We start from the raw sequence: 20,397 nt of genomic DNA on the forward strand, positions 1-20,397 counted from the left end.
CATACATGTCTATGAGTAGACAGCCAATGCATTGGACAGTGGGAAAAAGGAGGCTTCACTGAGCCCCAGCTGCTGTAGCGGGATGGCTCATATTCTGAATTTCACTCAGTTTTTAGATCAAATATTTGGTGCAGTTCATGAACAAAATATTAACCACAAATGTGATTGACTTCAGGTTATCAAAGTAATTTTGTTTTTATTTGTTAGCAAATGTTGGCTATGGGAAGGAGCTTTGTCATCCATAGAAGGTGAAATTTGGATCCTACTTGATATATCTCTGATATGCCACATAATATTCTTTATCAAGAGCTGTGAGTAGAACAATGGCTATGTTCTACTCTGCTGTCAGAGGCAGTATGCCCCTGAATACCAGATACTGAGACCTGCAAGTGGGTAGAGTGCTGTTCCTCTCAGGTAATGGCTTTTGGGTTTCCCATAGGTGTATAATTGACCACTGTGAGAACAGGGTGCTATACTAGATGGTCCTTTGGCCTGATCCAGCAGGCCCTTCTTATGTCCTCACACTATATTATTTAAACAACAACACAATGCTTTAAAATTATTAGACTTCAAAATACAATGAATCTTAAGCAGCTGAGAGTGTAACTTTGCCATCTGATGAATTTGTTGGTAGCATAAAATCTGTGTATTGCGAAAAAAGTAAACATAACAATTAACCATTCATTTGAGTACAGTGAATTCTCCTGGAAATGATCTGCAAACATCATTGAAATTACTGGAATGTTCTTGTGTAATACAAAGCTGATATTGTGTTCCCCCACAACTGAGTCCAAAATATGGAGACTATTAGTTATAAATCGAAGGAGAAAATTGTCTGTCCATTGTGTTATAGAATGGGTGGTGTATATGTATACTAGGAAATAACACTTCAGGAATTAACTTTTACGCCCAAATAAGCAATTATGTAAAACAAGTGTCACTTTTCAAAGGATCCAAGTATGTATTTTAGATGTAAAAAGCAGTGTTAATCACCACAATATTAAAGCAGTGTAACTGGTATGAACAAACAGTAGTTCTGGTGAATTTTTAAAGTAACCAATGAGCATTCTGTTCAATGTGCTACAGGACTGAACAGGTGAATGTGCACCTTTCTTCCCGAGTATGGTTTTCTGCAAGATAGGACCTTGATCCACAGTGTAGATCTGCCTACCTTTCTATGTAGGAATCTGAGAAGGCTCCTTTAATGTGCCTTGGTTTCATAGAAGAATAAAGTTACAGCCAATGACCTTTTCTTACCTCCCTTCTTTGGTATATCAATATATATATATTGATATATATATATGAAGATGAAAGAGATGGCTTCATGGCTGTGGAGTCCCAGCTGCATAACATTCTCCCCTCAGAGACCACACCATCAGTGGTCTTCTTTTGTCACCAAGTTAAGAGCTGCCTGTTTATGCAGGCCTTTGGTTCATGCAAACTGTAGTTGATATTGGACCTCCCAGTTTGATGAGATTTGCTGATTGGTTGTGATCTTATATATAGCAGTGTAACTGTTATTTTATACTATGTGTAAAATATTACTTGGACCCTGAGATTTTTAGCTGGGCTAAAAATAGTTTAATAAATAAATATGCATTATCATATAGATTTATTAAAATATGCTTGTTTGTTTGTTTGAATAACACCAGGCATCACTGTTAATTTTTAGACGTCTCTTGAAGACTCTGTATGCCAACAGACCTATTCAGTTGCTTATGATTATGAGCAAGTCTTTCTTGTGACTATTTTGCATCATGTTATTATATTTTATTTATTGCGGTACCTTGATATTGTATGTGAGTGGGCTGTACAGTAATACTTTTACTTATAAATAAATGTATTTTTTTTGTGAGATATCATGAGGTGTTGTACATAGAAACATCTGTTTGCACATAAGTCAGTTCCTAACGTATCAATTCTGGTTGTCCAACAGCTTCCGTAATGTTCAATTTTCCTGACCAAGCAACAGTCAAAAAGGTTGTGTACAGCTTACCTCGTGTTGGAGTAGGAACCAGCTATGGCTTGCCACAAGCTAGGTATCATGATATATCTTATTTCCTGTTTTCTTTTGTGGTAACTTCAGAGTAGATTCACACAAGATTGTCATGTGATGATAATGCATGAAAGCTCGATTATGTGGAGCATCTATCATGCGTCAGTGATCATAGTCACGGAAACATTGCATTACTTTCAAGTAAAATCATTTGTGGGTGTCATGTCCATTCACTCTCAGATCGCTTCCTGTTCAGACAGGAATCATAATTGTTAAACAGGTTACTGCCAGGTGTTCTGGAATCGTCATCAAGATGGAATTAACAGATTAGTTTTTAACAGTGCAATTCTATAAATGTTTATTCCGTCCCACTGACCTCATTGGCGACTCACAGGAAAGTATGCTTACAATTGCAGCCTAAATTACTTATAATATACATTCTTTTTTAAGTATAATTAGAAAATTCCACCTTCACCATCATTGTATTTTAGTCTGTTCCACTTACAGGAAAATTATTGTTTAAATAGTGTGTGGATCTTTCACTGTTTTGATTTTTAAAAAATGTTGCCTACTCTACTGTTACAAGTCAGAGACTATCCCTTTGTGTAGAAATTAGATTTTTATGTAGGGATGCCTGTTCACTGGCGTTTAATGCTAACAGCACAGAAAATGTATATAAGGATTTTACTTATGTTTAAAATGTCATAAACATGATAAAGATGCTCACAATGGTAGGGATACTGGTTATTTAGAAGATTTTGTTAACCCCCAGCCTCATAGGACACAGTTCACCAACCAATGCTCTCCCATCTCCTACTGAAATGCTTACTAGTCATGCTGACACACAAGTGCTTAGGGAATATTGCTTCCTTGGTCTGTAGAGATGTTGCTGTTTTCCAATAAACAAAAGTAACATTTCCATATACACATTTGCGGTAGTATATCCAAAAGGTAATGTGACTTGATCAAAGCTGGGCAGATTTAGAAAACACCACAGTAGTGTGTCCTTCCTACGTTATTTGAAACATAAGGGCATGGAACCAATTTACTGTGCATAATTTATTTAACTCTGCCACAGTAATTCACACTCCATGAATTTCTTCAGCTATCTTACCAGTAGGAAGCTATCAGAAGAGATTTGTTTTGCATCATATTCTGTCAAATCAGAAGGTAGCATCCAAAAATAAAAGCCCTTAAAGGATCCAAGTAATGCCAAAAATAAGTAGATTGTACTAATACTGTGAGTGAAATAAAATATTCCAACATTTCCAAAATGCAAGTGGAACAAATTTTTCTACTCCACCATTCTGTATCATACAAAGTTAATTATACTGCATATATGATTTCTGCGGGTATAGTTCTTTTACACCAAATATATAACAGTCCTTATAATAAGTCTATAAGGTTAGTTAATATGATCCCCATCCAGCAGATGAGACCAGTAAAGCTGAAAGAGAGGGGCTTGCTTAAGACCACTGAGTGAATTCATGGTACAAGTGAGATTTTAAGCAGGAACTACTACGACTATTTATTTAAGTTTGTATACCACCCTTCATCCGAAGATCACAACATAAAAATAGAAAATGAGAACACAAAATACACAATAAAAACAAGAACAAGAACAATAAAAACCAGTAACCTCCCCCCCCCAAAAAAAACCCCATTTAAAGGCCACACAGCCAAAGGCCTGGTAAAAGATAAATGTTTTCTCCTGGCGCCTAAATATATGAATGTGCCAGGCAAGCTTCCCTGCAGAGAGCATTCCACAAGTAGGAAGTTATCACAGAAAAGACCCATTCTCGTGTTGTCACAATCCAGACCTCTCTTAAAGGAGGCACACCAAGAAAGGCCTCAGATGATGATCCAAGTAGGTTCATATGGAGAAAGGTGGTTTTTTAAGTGTTGTGATCCTGAGGCATTTAATACCAGCCCTTTGAACTGTGTGCAGTAACTAATTGGCAGCCAATGTAGTTGGGCCAGGATCGGTGAAATATGCTCAAACCATCTTGCCCCCGTGAGCTACCTGGCTGCCAAATTCTGCAACAACTCAAGGTTCTGAACCATCCTGACAGGCAACCCAACATATAGCATGTTGCAATAATGTAGCCTAGAATTACCAGAGCACAGACGGCACAGGCTATCCTTGCCCAGATAGGGGTGCAACTGATGGAAGGCATTCTATACCACTGAGGCCACCTGAGCCCCAAGTGACAGCAATGGATCCAGAAGTATCCCCCAGACCACATACTCACCCCTTCAAATGAAGTATAACCCCATCAAAAGCAGGTAAACTAGTGTAGGGAACCACCCACTAGCAGTGCCTCAGCTTTACCTGGATTGAGCTTCAGTTTGTTGGCTCTCATCCAGTCCATTGTCTGATTGCAGTTCTGCACAGCTACTCTCATACAAGTTCAATTAAATTTTAAAAGAGTCATGAAAGTACTACTATAATTATATTGGATTGGATTGTGAATCCAGTCTTTACATCTAGTCAAAACAAAATAAAAAAATTCCTTCCAGTAGCACCTTAAAGACCAACTAAGTTAGTTCTAGGTATGAGCTTTCGTGTGCATGCACACTTCTTCAGATACACTGAAACAGAAGTCACCAGACCCTTCTATATAGTGAGAAGGTGGGGAGGGGTATTACTCAGAAGGGTGGTGGGAATGGGTGATTGGCAGATAGCTGTGATGAGCCTGTTGACGACTCTTAACGACTGCAATAGGTCTTACAGGAAAAAGCAAGGGGTGAGAAGGTGAAAAATGTGATTCTCTGTCTTGTGATTTCTGACATCAGGAATCACAAGACAGAGAAACCAGTAGGAGAACACTTCAATCTCCCAGGACATTCTATACAAGATCTCAAAGTAGCTGTTCTATTACAAAGGAATTTCAGAAATAGACTGGAAAGAGAAGCTGCTGAATTGCAACTTATTACCAAACTTAAAACCATGGAGAGACCTGGTCTGAACAAAGACATTGGATTCTTATCTCATTATACATGACAAAGCCATTTTTCACCTTCTCACCCCTTGCTTTTTCCTGTAAGACCTATTGCAGTCGTTAAGAGTCGTCAACAGGCTCATCACAGCTATCTGCCAATCACCCATTCCCACCACCCTTCTGAGTAATACCCCTCCCCACCTTCTCACTATATAGAAGGGTCTGGTGACTTCTGTTTCAGTGTATCTGAAGAAGTGTGCATGCACACGAAAGCTCATACCAAGAACTAACTTAGTTGGTCTTTAAGGTGCTACTGGAAGGAATTTTTTTATTTTGTTTTGACTATGGCAGACCAACACGGCTACCCATCTGTAACTTTACATCTAGTGTTCGTGTTAACATGTATTCTATATGTTCTAATAACAACTAAGTCTTTTTCAACAATGGTGTGAAAAAGAATACATAATTCTGAGTTATAAAATGCAAATAGCTTCAGGGTAGGGGAAAGGCAAGGGATGCAGGTGGCGCTGTGGGTTAAACCACAGAGCCTAGGACTTGCTGATCAGAAGGTCGGTGGTTCGAATCCCCGTGATGGGGTGAGCTCCCGTTGCTCGGTCCCTGCTCCTGCCAACCTAGCAGTTCGAAAGCATGTCAAAGTGCAAGTAGATAAATAGGTACCACTCCAGCGGGAAGGTAAATGGCGTTTCCATGCGCTGCTTTATGTGACTCATAGAATCACAGAACTGTAGAAATGGAAGGGGTGCCAAGGGTCATCTAGTCCAACCCCCACAAGGCAGGAATCGCAACGAAAGCATCCATGGCGGATGGCCACCCAACCTCTGCTAAAATACCTCCAGCAAGGCAGCTTGCTGTGCTCCTAAGCACTTCCATTTTGTTTCCTGCTTGGCAGGGGGTTGGACTCGATGGCCCTTGTGGTCTCTTCCAACTCTATGATTCTATGATAAAATGCTAGTAAGTTTGCAATATAGAAACAACTATTAGAATGTGTTCTTTAACTTTAATTCCTAGACGAATTTCTCTGGCCACTCCCCGTCAACTGTATAAATCTTCCAATATGACTCAGCGTTGGCAACGAAGGGAGATTTCAAACTTTGAGTATTTGATGTTTCTCAATACTATAGCAGGTAAGTCTTTTGTCTCTTTAATCCTTCATAATATGTTTATGTTTGTCAACTTCTTGAGCACCGTGACTTGATAGAATACACTTATCTATCTGGAATTTAGCTGTGGCTGTATGATAGATTCTGAAAAACTCACATTAAATTTTATCGAAAAATGCACAACCTATCACCCAGACTTCAAATTTATTTATTGTGGTGGTGGTTGTTCTTTGCTCTCCTTCTGCCATTTCCTCTGCTGACAGCTTTGTCTGAAGCTTTATTAGAGTCAACAAACCATTGCCAGTGTGTGTCTGGAAATAATAATGGGAAAATGTAATTTCGCTACTTCGTCATTCTTAGCAACAGCAACTAGACAGCAAAATAACAGTAGTATCCTGCCTAGTACAGATGTCACCTAGGTGGTGTTATGATTAAATTGCGGCATCTTCCCTTTTTTAGCACCTTGAACTGGAATGCATGAGAACTGATCTTTAACATTAGGCCCACGATTCAAAACCTTTCTACATCACTTAATGAGAGGTGGATTTCACTAGCACTTGAAACTAATTAATGCATGCTGGCTTGAAATATAAAATGATATACAAGGATTTACTGTTAACATACAACAGCATGGTTGTTGTGCCATTAATATATCAACATCACAGCATCCAAAAATAATACAAACCTTGCCACAGGTAAATTTCCTCAGGTGGAATGAAATTCAGCTGAATGTCCATTGAGCCTTAGGTAGGAGCCGAAGGAATACACACACACACGAAAAATGTGCAAACATGTTGGTATTTATTTTGTATCATATTCTATAAATATATGGTTAGTAAGTCATGCTTAGGCCTGGGCCAGGCAAAACCATGCAGACCAGATACATTTCACTTTGAAAATGACTCAGTATGATTAATTTGTTAGTCTGTAGCATGGGATTTATTACAGTAATAATTCAATACTATGTAGAGCCATAAATCCCATTTAATGAATTTTAGATGTTAGAATAACCTACCATAATAGTGGATCATTATGCAGTGACATTAACTTTCTTAAGCTAGTATGCTATAAATACTTTAATGATAATATCTAGCATTTATATAGCACTTAGAGTGCTCAAAAAAATTCACATAAATTAGTTCAAGAATCCTGATAGCAATCCCATTTGGTAGCCTAGTATTATTGTAGATTTCCCTTTATCAAGATTTTTCTATTATTATTTTTTTGTCTCTTTTCCACCTGCTTTGAGATGTAAGAACTCACTTAGCAGCAACCATTTCATTTTTGAGTTTTCCCTTGCCTAAATAAATGAACAGAGACATCTTGGGTTGTCTTTTATTGAACCCACTGCGTTGCCTTAGCCATACAGGCGTAAGAGCCCTGTTGGAGTAGACCAGAGGCCCATCTCATCCAGCATTCTGTTCCCAGAGTGACCAACCATGTTTCTGTTGGAAGCGCATAGCTGACGAGCTTAAGACAATAGCCCTCTCCCATAGTTGCTTCCCAGAAACTGGCATTCAGAGGCAGTATATGGCTATTGTTGCTAGTAGCCATTGAAGACTTTATCCTCCATGAATTTGTCCAGTACCCCTTTAAAACCATCTAAGTTGATGGCCATTGCCATAGCAAATTTAATACATTTATTAAGTTCTGTGTGAAGAAGTACTTACTTTTTCTGTCCAGAATCGCCCATTGGATGACCCTATCAATGGTCTCTCTATTCGCTTTCTGCACATCATGCATAATTTTAACTCCTTTCTTGTCTGCCCCCCCCCAACTAAAAAGCCCCAGCAGTTTCTGCATAAAGGAGTTGCTTTATTCCTCTCACAGATAGGTAGCCGTGTTGGTCTGCCATAGTCAAAACAAAATAAAAAAATTCCTTCCAGTAGCACCTTAAAGACCAACTAAGTTAGTTCTAGGTATGAGCTTTCATGTGCATGCACACTTCTTCAGATACACTTCTTCAGATACACTTCTTCAGATAGTATCTGAAGAAGTGTGCATGCACACGAAAGCTCATACCTAGAACTAACTTAGTTGGTCTTTAAGGTGCTACTGGAAGGAATTTTTTTATTTTTTTATTTTTTTTTATTTTGTTTATTCCTCTCATCAGAATTGGTTACCATTTTCAGTTCTGTAATATCCTTTCTGAGATCTGGCAAACAAAATTGTTCACAGTATTCCAAATATGTTGCGTTAAATATTTTTATACAGATATTGTGATATTAGCAAGTTTTCAATCCCTTTTGTCATACACAAGTTGTCATGCACAGTGTTTTCATTGAGATGTTCCTAATCTTTTCCTGACCAGTCACCATCAGCTCACAATCTGTCAATATATATGTGAAATTAGGATTTTTTTGCACCATTGTGCATCAATTTACACTTACACTGAATTGCCCTCTTGCTCATCCTAGCTCTAGGACAGGGGTTGTTTCCTGGTGCCCAACAGTCCCCTCCCCCTACTGAAAATAAACTTGAAAGATGCATTATATTGTAGGCAATATAATAGGTTGTGGTGGCCACAATAGTTTATCTGGTTTGCAAATGGGCCCATGGTCCCAAAAAGGTTGACACCGCCTCCTCTATGCCACTTACAAACAAGTTAAAAACGCTGGTCCTTGGGGACCACACTTCTTCCTACATCCCTTCACTGTGAGAATTGTCCACTGCGTCTTAAATCTTTGCTTACTGTTCTTTAACCAATTACTGATGTTTAAGAAGACCTGCCCTTTTATCCCATGACTGCTACGTTTACTTAAGTGCCTTGGAGAGGGACTTTGTTGAAAGCTTTTTGAAAATCCAAGTAAACATTAGGGATGGAGGATAATTTTGCTTGGTTTGTATATTTAAGTGAACTAACCTAATTTGCACCTGTTAGAATTATATACGGATCAGAATGTAATTCTTCAGATTTTACACCTCTAAATTTAATGATACAGTTTTTGAATGAAGACACACACTGACATCAATTTAAAAGTATGTATTTTAGGATCAAATGCATTTGGAAATGAGTGCATTGAGACAAAATACGTATGTATATATGAATTTTCATACAGCTATTTAAATTTTAAAAATCCACTGATTAATGCAGAAATTGGACTGAACAAATTTATGAATAAACACATGAAATAGGCTAAACCATCCATCTCTAATATACACTCCTATCCACATGCTTAACATTCTCAAAGAACAGAGAGAGATGGGACTTGTATATGCAGAAACCATGTTGTTTCATCTTATGCAAGACTTATTTTCTATATGATTGATATTTTCCTTCATTCATGCTTTCCACCAGTTTACCCATACACATTAAGCTAACTAGCTTGACATGGATTCTGGATTTTCTGTGGATACCTTTAAAAACAAAAATGTGTTACATTTACTGCTAGCTAGTCCTTCTTCCTTCCTTTTGCCTATCCATTTGTTTGAGGTAGATAAGCACCTTGCTTGATGCAGTTACAGTCCTCATCAAATGAAGTTTTGATGATAAAGGAGTAAGTAACATAGCTGTCATGGATGGTAATAATGGTTAGGGACTAGATCTAAATCTGTATTCAGTGAGCTCAATAGAAGTTATTGATGCATAAATGAGATTCACTACATGAGTCTTTCTTAATCTGTTCACAAAGCAGAATAGGAATATAATAATACATTTACAGATTAGAGCTTTAGGAGATTTACAGTGTAATCCTGTATATGTCTACTCAGAAGTAAGTGCCACTGAGTTTAGGGGGACTTAGGCTGCAATCCTATACATATTTAAGTGGGAGTAAGCCCCATTGTGGGCTTGCTTCTGCCTAAATAAGAATAGGATTGCACTCTAGTTAATCTTAATGGATTTGCAGACGTTCCTCATATACTAATCTCATCCATTTTAAAATAATGCTCTAAATCAATCAAAGAACTGCAAAATCTATTCACTAATAAAATAATAATAATAACAAACCAGCAAGGAAGTTGCTAAAAGTAAGGCGAACATCTCATCGCTTCCATAACTGTATCTGTAGTTTGCAGTCAAAATGGTTGTCTGGAGTCTGAGAGCTCTTCTTTTGACAAGCATACCCAGTTGCTTTCTCTCTACTTCGTTCTGCTCCCAAGGTCTTCACCTCTTCTCTGCCCCTCTTGTCACTGGACATATTTCATCATGTTTACAGCGCTGTGTGGTTTCTTTTTCTTTTTCCAAAGGTAAACATGGCACTCTGCTGCTTATCAGTCAGTCTAAGTTTTATACTCTGCCTGCCCCTGGCTTTTGTCTTCATTTTGTAGACGTAGGACTTCCTGACTGGGAATTCTTGGAGAATTGAGCAGAGTCAGAATTATTTATAAAATTCTGACTCTGCACAATTCTCAGGAATCCCCTGATTTATAGAGAGAAGGAGAAATCACTACTTTTACTGATTCAGCACCACTTTTCTCACTAGAAAATGAAAGATGCTATATGTAATAAGCAATTAAAAATAACAGAACTGCAAGCAGTACAATCTCACTTTAATTACTATAATATTAATAAAACATCCTTCCACTGGAAAAGATGGAAGAGTCAGATGGTTCAGTCTAGCAGCCAGAATTATGTCTCACTGCAATGCTTGCATTGTTTTTAGGTAGCAGATTGATCATGCTTATAGATATAGATATAGATATAGATATAGATATAGATATAGATATAGATATAGATATAGATATAGATATAGATATAGATATAGATATAGATATAGATATAGATAAAATAAAAAATAATATACCTCATATGTCACAACAGAAAATAATGAATGAGGAAGAAGAGCATGCAGACTTGGTTGTAAATGATATTCTATAAGAAGTGGAAAGTATTTCTTAACTAAAACATATAAAATGTTAAGGCTCTAATTAGTAAAAATAAATATTCACACATATAGTTAGCTGAAAATCATACACTAAAAAGGGTGAGCAATATTCTCTTTATTTCGGATGGAAAGTATTTTTAACATGTTAGTAGAAAATTGACATATTCAGGTAACGAATTCAGCCCTACTTCTTCCCTCTCCATTTAGCATTTTCCACTTTTTTACTCTGTGATGTACAAGCCCTTACTGGTTAATTATGTATATATTTAGCTACTGCATGTGTTGGGCTTATTATTGTCATCTAATTAGATGTAACTTGAACTGCTTGCATCTAGAAAAACCATTAAAAATTCTTTCCTAATGACCTAGAGATGACAAAATGTCTGTAAAGTGTGAAGAAGTAGACAAGCACAGGAACATCGCTTTTAAAGAGTGTTAATCCAGATGCTGCAATCATCTAATTAAACAATATTTTGCTGTCATTAACATTTTCACCAAGGAATTGCAGTTATAATTTCTTTGTCAGCTGTCTCTACATCACTTTACCTTCAAGACTGAAGTGCCACATAAAAACATTAAATTGGATGGTTTAATTAAAAAGTTATTTTTAATGAAGAAACATATTCCAGTATTTCTGAGATCTCATTTTCTGTGCCTCGGTTTTTATTGTTCAAGTAGATTAGTGTCATAGGCTTGCAATATTTAATATTCAGCCTTTAACATTAATCTCTATAAGCCTAGTTGAAGGAAAATCTGCTCCTTCAGTAAAGGTAAAACATACACCAATAGAGGCTTGCATTTCTGCAATTCATTATTTGGATAAGGAATAAATCTATGAAAAGTCTTATGTACAAACAACTAAGGACTGCATGGGAAAAACCAAATTCCTTTTTGAGCCTCTCCTGGTTGGCTTAGTGCTGTGCAGCAGGCAACTCCAATGCCTGATGTCTCACAGAGTAAGCAAGTTCCTTTCCCCCAACAGATGCACACACAAAGTAAGCTGTGCAGATTCTGTTGTCTGTGTGCTGGTACTGAACATGGGCTCTCCAACTGTTTCTTCTGATGGCAGAGTTTATTGCAGGTTGATCCAGCTGGCACATTTGAACTACATCATATCAAGAGTGCTAAAACGTTTGCATTGCCTAAATGTGTGAGGTGCTGCTGAAGAATGCAAGGTTGTAGAACCTGCAATTTGTTAAGCTTACCTTGCAAAGAAAAGGTCTGATTTTATGCCTCCCTAGGGTTGAGAAAAAGGGACGTGGGTGGCGCTGTGGGTAAAACCTCAGTGCCTAGGACTTGCTGATCGTAAGGTCGGCGGTTCAAATCCCCGCGGCGGGGTGAGCTCCCATTGTTCGGTCCCAGCTCCTGCCCACCTAGCAGTTCAAAAGCACCCCTAAGTGCAAGTAGATAAATAGGTACCGTTTCCATGTGCGGCACTGGTGCTGGCTCACCAGTTGCAGCTTCGTCACGCTGGCCACGTGACCCGGAAGTGTCTGCGGACAGCGCTGGCTCCCGCCCTCTTGAGCGAGATGAGCGCGCAACCCTAGAGTCGGTCACGACTGGCCCGTACGGGCAGGGGTACTTTACCTTTACCTTTACCTTTAGGATTGAGAAAAGGGTGTGCCAGCGTCTAATATACATGACAGGCTACAAAACAGGGGTTGTGAGCTGCCTTAAGCTTGGAGATGCTCACAAGTTTTAGGGTGTTGTATCTGAGATTTGCATTCAAGTCCTTTGCAAGTGACCAAACAGGGTAGAGCGAATGGCTGTTGAGGGAGGAGGGAGTGGCCTCATCCTGATCTCCACGTATCCATTGGATCTTCTGCACAGAGCTTACATGTATATACAGTGGACGCTTGGGTCGCGAATGTGATCCATGCGGGATGCACGTTCCCAATCCGCAGCATTCGCAACCCGCGTCTGTGCACGCGCGGGTTGCGATTCGGCGCTTCTGCACATGCGCAAAGTGTGATTTAGCGCTTCTGCGCATGCGAGACTGCCGACACCCGGAAGTAACCCATTCCGGTACTTCCAGGTTTTGGCGGTCTGCAACCCGAAAAAACACAACCTGAAGCGGCTGTAACCTGAGGTATGACTGTAATTTGTTATGTGTAGGTTCTTTCTTTGCACAACCAGGTACCCCAGGGTCAGGATTCCTGCTTGAGGAGAGAAAGTTTACACATGTATACTGTGTGTACCGCTGTGATGCTACATCCCCCAATGCATGTTTATTCTACATGAAAAGAACTTGGGTGCAAATAAAATACATGTAAATGGTAGCCTGCTTATGCTATAATTTTCATAGAATCATGGAATTGTAGAGTTGGAAGGGATTCTGAGGCTCATCTAGCCCAACCCCCTGCAATGCAGGAATCTTTCCCACAGCTGTCCCTAGGTGGACTTGAACCACCAACCTTCTGGTTAGCAGCCAGACACACTGACCCATTGTTTTGTGTAGCTATTTTTCTCAAAATAGGTGAAATTCAGAATGTGATATTACATGGATGTGAAGAAAAATCTTTGATTGGTGTATTGTGCTTTTTATCAGTTGTTCAGTTGTCCTGTTTAATAACCATACCATATCTTCCACGTTTCCCTCCACCATTTTCAGGACGTACATATAATGATCTAAACCAATACCCTGTATTTCCATGGGTATTAACAAATTATGAATCGGAGGAGTTGGATCTAACCTTGCCAGGAAACTTCAGAGATCTTTCAAAGGTATGTTCCAGCTACTTGTTTGTCTTGTTTTATTTTTATGAAAGGAAAAAGCACCCTTCTTGGAGGAAAAGTAACATTACTTGTTACTATGTAAGGGGATGTGCCTCTCCTGTATCGGTCTCCACAACCACAGCATACACTGTAATTTTCCAACTGTTCGACTTCGCTCCCCAAGGCACACTCCTCCAGGGTCTCCCAAGACAAATGGATGGCAACATAAGAGGATCTGTGGCAGGATCTCTATTATTTAGGTCCACAATGAAAGCAACACATCATTTCAAGCAGCATGTATGTTTTTAAAGAAGATGGTGCCCCAAAACCCATTACACCTGTTTGTAATTGCTTAGGGAGGCCTATGTAAGATTCCCAAAGACAAGGAAAGGATATTGGTGTTAAGTGGTGGATTTCAGTCTTTGGAGCAAGATTTTCAGCAAGTTTTAATGGCCTGCACTTGAGTTTAATCAATTATTTTAAAACATTGGGCTGAGGGGAACCAAACAATAGATTTTGAGAATGCATATTCTTTTTGTACCTTTTAAATGACGACAACAGTGTCATCAACACAAGACACACTATCATTAAGCAAAATTGCTCATAGCAGTAATCACTTAGTGTGAATATTCAAAGAATCATAGACTTGAAGAGTTGGATGGGATCATGAAGTCATCTAGGCCAATCCCTACAACACAGGAATCTTTCTCCCAATGTAGGGCTTCAACCTATGACCCTGAGATTTCTATCAAGTGAACTATCACAGTTGCATTAAGTTCAATGTGAAAAAGTTATAAAGGATCCATAAGGAATTTTTTCATTAGACCCAACTGTGTAGAGAAGCACACTTTTCGTGTGCTTTCCTAGACCACACAAAAACAAATAGAAATTAATGCATAACCTGTTAGGGATAGAGGGAAATAAGATCCTTCTTATAAAAACAGATAAATTAATTTGGTTCCCTAACTGTATTTCTGATTATGGTTTCATAAGTTTTCATAAGCTAATGAGACTTGCCAAACCTGAAAATTGGATGGAAACCAAGTAAAAGTGGATAGGTGTAAGAGGAAATAGAAAGTTTGGTAATGTATGAGTCAGCTTTGACTCATTGAATTGGCGTGTTTGCAGGTGTCCAAGAATACTTAGTGTAATGTGCTGTTTCTTTGGAGGAATGTGGTCCACCAGAACATTTAACTCCCTGTATTTCCTAAATAGTTGTTGCTGCTTGTAAGAACCTGAGTTCACTGAAAGGTCCCAAACAGTTCTGCATTTTGGTAGTTGCTTCTTGTACATGTAAAGCATTGATTTGCTTAAATTAATATCCTTTATGAAAAAATAACCTATGATATGTTGTAAATGAAGTTATGGTTGCTACATCTGCAGCACATCTACTATACCAAATAGTCTATCATATAGAAGGCAGATAAAGTTTCCTATTGTTTTAATAATTTTTGAATGAAGTTTAATATATTTTCCCCATCTGAGACTTAATTTCATTATGCCATCACTATCTGCTATGGGATTGTAGTCTACCAGGAACAGAGCTTTTTGAGGATCACTCTGTGCTACGGTATTCTCTCACCAGCAAGATCCAACAAGCCTGCTCAATTTATGTTTTTAAAAAGTTTCAGAAAATATTTTTTTCCCTTCCTCTGCAGCTTTTGATTTTGTTGATGTTGGTGTGTTGTTGCTCTGTTTAGGCTTCTCTCCTGTGTACATTTAACTTTTACATTTAATTATCAGTGAAATAAATTACAGTAGTACAGTAGGATTGTACTATTCATTGTATTATCCTCATGATTTGTATTGTTTCATTTGCACTGTGATCTTAGGTTAGAATTTACCGTAATTTCCCATCTTGTTAGCTTATGGCAGAAAGAGAGAGAAAGTGACAGTGTGTATATGTGTGTTTGTGTGTATCACACAAAACAAAACAAAAAACCCCACACCCATATACATTTACATTAAGATTACCAGTTTTTTCCCAATGAATACTTTTCACTTTTCAACTTTTCAACTTCAGTTGATGGGGATGGATTTTGTCAGGGGACTGATTTGCAAATCTGGGAACTGTCCCCAGGAAACGGGGACATCTGGTAACCTTAATTTACATACATACGTATATCTCTGTGAAGATAAACTCTCACTGCAATAGAACAGGCTGATTCTATTAAAATATCTCAAGTGTGATACTATGTCATGATACTAGTACTGATGACATCAGCTTCAGCCAATTTTAAAGGTACCCAGAATGATTTGTGCTGCTGCTAAAGTCCTGTCCAATATCTAGCAAACTGCTGGCTAGAAGAAACTGTCGCAAATATGCACCTATCAGAGATGTGTAAATGCCATTACATGGCACAGAGCACATGCAAGGAGAAGCACGTGTAAAAGTGCCAAGAGATGTAGTTGTCATTGCTATATAAAACTATGAATGTTTCTGTTCTAGTGATAACCATTCTTAAAATACTGCAAACATAATCAAAGTCCATTTATGCTCATGAATTTCAATAGGCTTAAAGCATGCCTAAATGCATTGCAACTCTTACGTTGCGTTTAAAAAGGAGCTGGTGAAAGTGTATGGCTACAAATATGAGTTGTGCACCAGAAAATCCCCAATTCAAACCTCATTTTAGCCACTCATTTGCTTTAGTCCTCAATCCCTATATGGGTATAATGATTTTGGCCTAGTTTACGATGCAATGCTATGTGTTGTTCTTTGGGAATTAAACAATACTATACGAATGCAGAAGTTATTATCATATTATTGGTCATCTTCCAGAAAATTACTTGTGGCTGGGTGCACCATTGGAATTTTACTTACCACACCACACCCAATCTCAAAGTCAAGTTGGATCCAAAATAGATGTATGTGTAGCAGAGTTTAGGGAGCCAGATGCTCACTGCAAGAAGGGAAAAGGCTTCAGTCCCCCACCAAAATTGGAATGGAAATCCCTTCTACTCCTACAGGGCCAGGAGCCTTGGGCGCGGGGGGAGGGGATCCCTGTTGGAGCGTGGTGCGCCGTCCACAGGGGGTGTGGCACGCACCCCAGGAGGTGCTGCCAATTGGGGGTCGGCATTTTGTCACCCCTCCTTTGAAATAGCATCTGGGGCAGACCGCGCTCCCCCCCCACCTTGGAACATCCCAGTTGGTGACAATGTAGCATGAAGGACTGCAATTCAAGAGACAAAAAATTGAAGTTTAAAGTACCCTTGGGATCCAGTTCTTTGGATCTAGACTAATACACTTCAATAGACTATTGCTAGTACTGAATTAATTGGCAATTATTTGTTAAATGGCTGCAGCTTAATTTAAATCATGTTTTAAAACAGACACTTCAAAACAGGCTGCATTCCTATATACACTTATCTGGGAGTAAGGCTCCATTGAACTGAACAGAGATGTTTAGTTATGTACTCTTAAGTGCATTCTAGTTTTGTATAAAGAGGAATGTGCATTTTGACTACTAGTTGTCAATTTCACCTCTCTGTTTGGGCTAAAAAGCACAGCTGTGAATAAGGCGACTGCTAAATGCTTTCACAGTTCTTGGCAATTTTTGAAGTTTAGTTTAAAGGAGTAATTCGTTAAAACCCAACAAATATCCAGTCATCTGCCTTGTCAATTTAAGATTGGACTTGTTATTACCGAATTCCTCTTTTTATCTGTTTTTATAACACTGTTTTACTGGGTTTTATATATTGTATTTCTGTATGATGCTAGGATATTTTTCTATTAAGTGGTTTAGAAATGCTTAAAGGAAAACGTTTAGAATACACAGACATGCGCACTCGTATTCTTTTTTGTGCACTTTTGCCCTAAAATAAGGAATTTCCTTCCCTCTTTTTTTCCTAGGAAGTGACCTATAAATGTACTTTCAAAGTAGGTAATTATTTCTATAATTAGTCAAAACAGCCCCGGGAATAGTGCTTTGGAACATTAAGGACCTAGAAATCAGGACAATATACAAGGCATTTCACTGTTGCTGTAAAGAAAAGCCCAAAATTGACAGCTATAAAATGTGGCTTCTGTTTTTTGTTCAATATATCCAATTGCCCACTTTAACCAACAGTGTTTTAGTGAACAATTACTGCACTGTATTTTCTTTACAATGCAGCATTTGTCATAGTTCCTTCCTTCATATTTAATTATGTATTTTAACTGAAAGTTTAAAAAGTTAGCCAAAATATCGATCAAGGTGTTCTACCAGTGAGATATTTCAGGCTTCTCAAGCTTTATTCAAGACATACACGAGGTCAAAGGTTGCATTTATTGTTTGGCAAGTTGAAAAGCTAATGAAAGAGACTGTCATAGATACATATATTATCTCTGCACTAACAAACCATCAGGTGATCTGCTTCTTTTCACCTTGATTGGACCTTCCTGTACAAAATGCCACTAGGCATTCATACAAGGAGTATTTTTGCAACCTTTATGGTATGCTAGATTTCCTTTAAGAGTGGTACTTTAATGTGGTTTTCCTGTGCAAAATTGTATAATGCTGATTCCTAAAGTGCAATGAGTACATGACTTTGACATGCTGCATTGTCGCTACTCATTAAAGTGTAAATGGGTTTTTTCCCCCTTTTACTTCCAGTCATGCACCCTGCTAAATAAAGTAGCTCCATCACCTACTGGGGAGGACTACTAATATTGACATATGTGAAGTACATCACACACGCCCATCTGCCGAAGGGAAAAATTATATTTTGTTAATGCACAAAGTGCTTGACTGGCAGAAGATAAGCATAACCACTTTCTTAAATTACTGTGCTGCTTTAAAGAGAAGGAAGTGATACCGCCTTAAGGTTTATAAATGTAATAACACAGCTGAATGCATGGAAGTGTGAGTTTTTCCAAGCAAGCAGTTCTTAATATAAGCAAATGTTTTTGATCAGGCAACAGACTGGCTGCAGCGATGCTGAAGCCTTTTATTTTAAATGAGCTTTTGTTCTTAATTGGGAACTAAGCAGAAATTCTTATACACACACACACACACACACACACACACACACATATACAGTGGTACTTCGGGTTAAATACTTAATTTGTTCTGGAGGTCCATTCTTAACCTGAAACTGTTCTTAACCTGAAGCACCACTTTAGCTAATGGGGCCTCCTGCTGCTGCCGCACCACTGGAGCACAATTTCTGTTCTCATCCTGAAGCAAAGTTCTTAACCCAAGGTACTATTTCTGAGTTAGGGGAGTGTGTAACCTGAAGCGTATATAACCTGAAGCATATGTAACCCGAGGTACCACTGTATCTATCTATCTATCTATCTATCTATCTATCTATCTATCTATCTATCTAATGGTGATTGCTTTGGACAGTATTTCAGTGACAAAAGATATGAGCTAGATGTGAAAATGTTAAGTTGCTGATTCTAAAGTGAGGAAATCTCCTGCTACCCTTTTTGCATGAGATTCCATTCTGAAAGGAATCAAGCAAGTGGCAGTCCCCAAACAGAGATGCTAACTGACCTCTACGAAAGGAAATTACAGGTGTACAGAAGCAGTATTTCTCAAAATACAAGATGCTGGGAACATTCAACAGCAGAATGTTGCAGGGGATTGGACTAGATGACCCTTGGGTTCCTTCCAACTCTATAAGATTCTATGAAGGCAGTCTTCTTCCCTTCCCAATGAGTGCCTTTAGGCATCCACTTGCCCCTGTTGGTAGCAGAATGCTGACTTTGAGGAACCACACAGTGGGATCAACTGATCCTACAATAAATTGGCCAGCGAAATGTTAAACAAGTACATCTATGCAGTGTTTTCTGTATTTTTCTGCAGAAGACTAAAGAGTCTGGGCAGATGGAATTTCAGGAAGTAAATAACAGTAATTGTCTGGTGTCATATCAGTAGGAAGATTTTTTGGGGGGGGAGCAGCTGACAGCTCTAGTTTCAGCAATCATTGTTAATTGCAGTATGGTACATAAATTACAAAATGACTCCACAATGCCTGGAACCTATAATTTGTAAGAAGTAACACTCTCTTAGTCTAATAGCATTATGTTTTAGAAATACTTTGCCTACGGTGAATAATCAGGTCCTGAATGAATATTTCCAGGCACATTTTTAGGGGGCGGGAAGAAACACTACATTTTCAGCGACAGTGTCTTTAAAGCTTGTGGAGGAGACTTACAAAGCCAGCGGCAGAGGTTCCCCTCTCCCCTTCTCGTTCCCTCAGCTTATAAAGCATATTTTAAAACAGATTTGGCACTTCCTGGGCTCTCTGGAGGCAAACCCACAGTGCCACTGCAGAAGCATATTATGTCATGGTGCTACATTCTTCTGGGAACATTGTGGGGAGAGGAAGCATCAACTTCTCCAGTGATAGCAGCCATTTTTAATTGGCCGAGCGTATGCAGTTTCCTGATTCTTAGGATGCCTATTCATGGATGTCCAGAGGGCAGGGCCAGTACCAGGTGGGGCTAGCAAGACAGTCACACTGTCCCGTTATCCATGCATAGCTTCTACACATGGAGAACATCTGAACGGTCTCACCATTATATTGTTATCACAATAAGTAATGGCAAATCACAGTTCTAGATAATAATAATAAAAATTGAACCTCTCCTTAATGAAGAAGAGTCATAAGAATTGCTTCTATAGAAAAAAGAAATCATACTGTGGTCCTGTTTAGACATTGCTCAGGGGTAAGCCTCTGTGCATTCTCTACTGTGCCTGTCACTAAGGGGAAATGTGAGCAACTAAACTGGGACACCCTACGCTTACTTGAATACATTTGAATGACCCCATAGGATTACTTAACAAGCTCGAACTTTGTTTCCCATT

General features: G+C 38.6%; 1 protein-coding gene across 3 annotated transcripts in view; it reads left to right on the forward strand.

Annotated features, from left to right (window-relative positions):
• NBEA (neurobeachin) overlaps positions 1-20,397 on the forward strand; it is a 350,651-nt gene that overhangs the window by 254,816 nt on the left and 75,438 nt on the right. For all 3 annotated transcript variants that reach the window (XM_081860054.1, XM_081860055.1, XM_081860053.1), the window contains 3 exons: positions 1,937-2,039; positions 5,968-6,083; positions 13,497-13,609. In XM_081860054.1, coding sequence (XP_081716180.1) covers positions 1,937-2,039; positions 5,968-6,083; positions 13,497-13,609 — 332 coding nt within the window. The remainder of the gene's footprint in view (positions 1-1,936; positions 2,040-5,967; positions 6,084-13,496; positions 13,610-20,397) is intronic.

This window comes from Podarcis erhardii (assembly GCF_964252035.2).
Source record: "Podarcis erhardii genome assembly, chromosome: 4".
Classification (NCBI taxonomy): domain Eukaryota; kingdom Metazoa; phylum Chordata; class Lepidosauria; order Squamata; family Lacertidae; genus Podarcis; species Podarcis erhardii.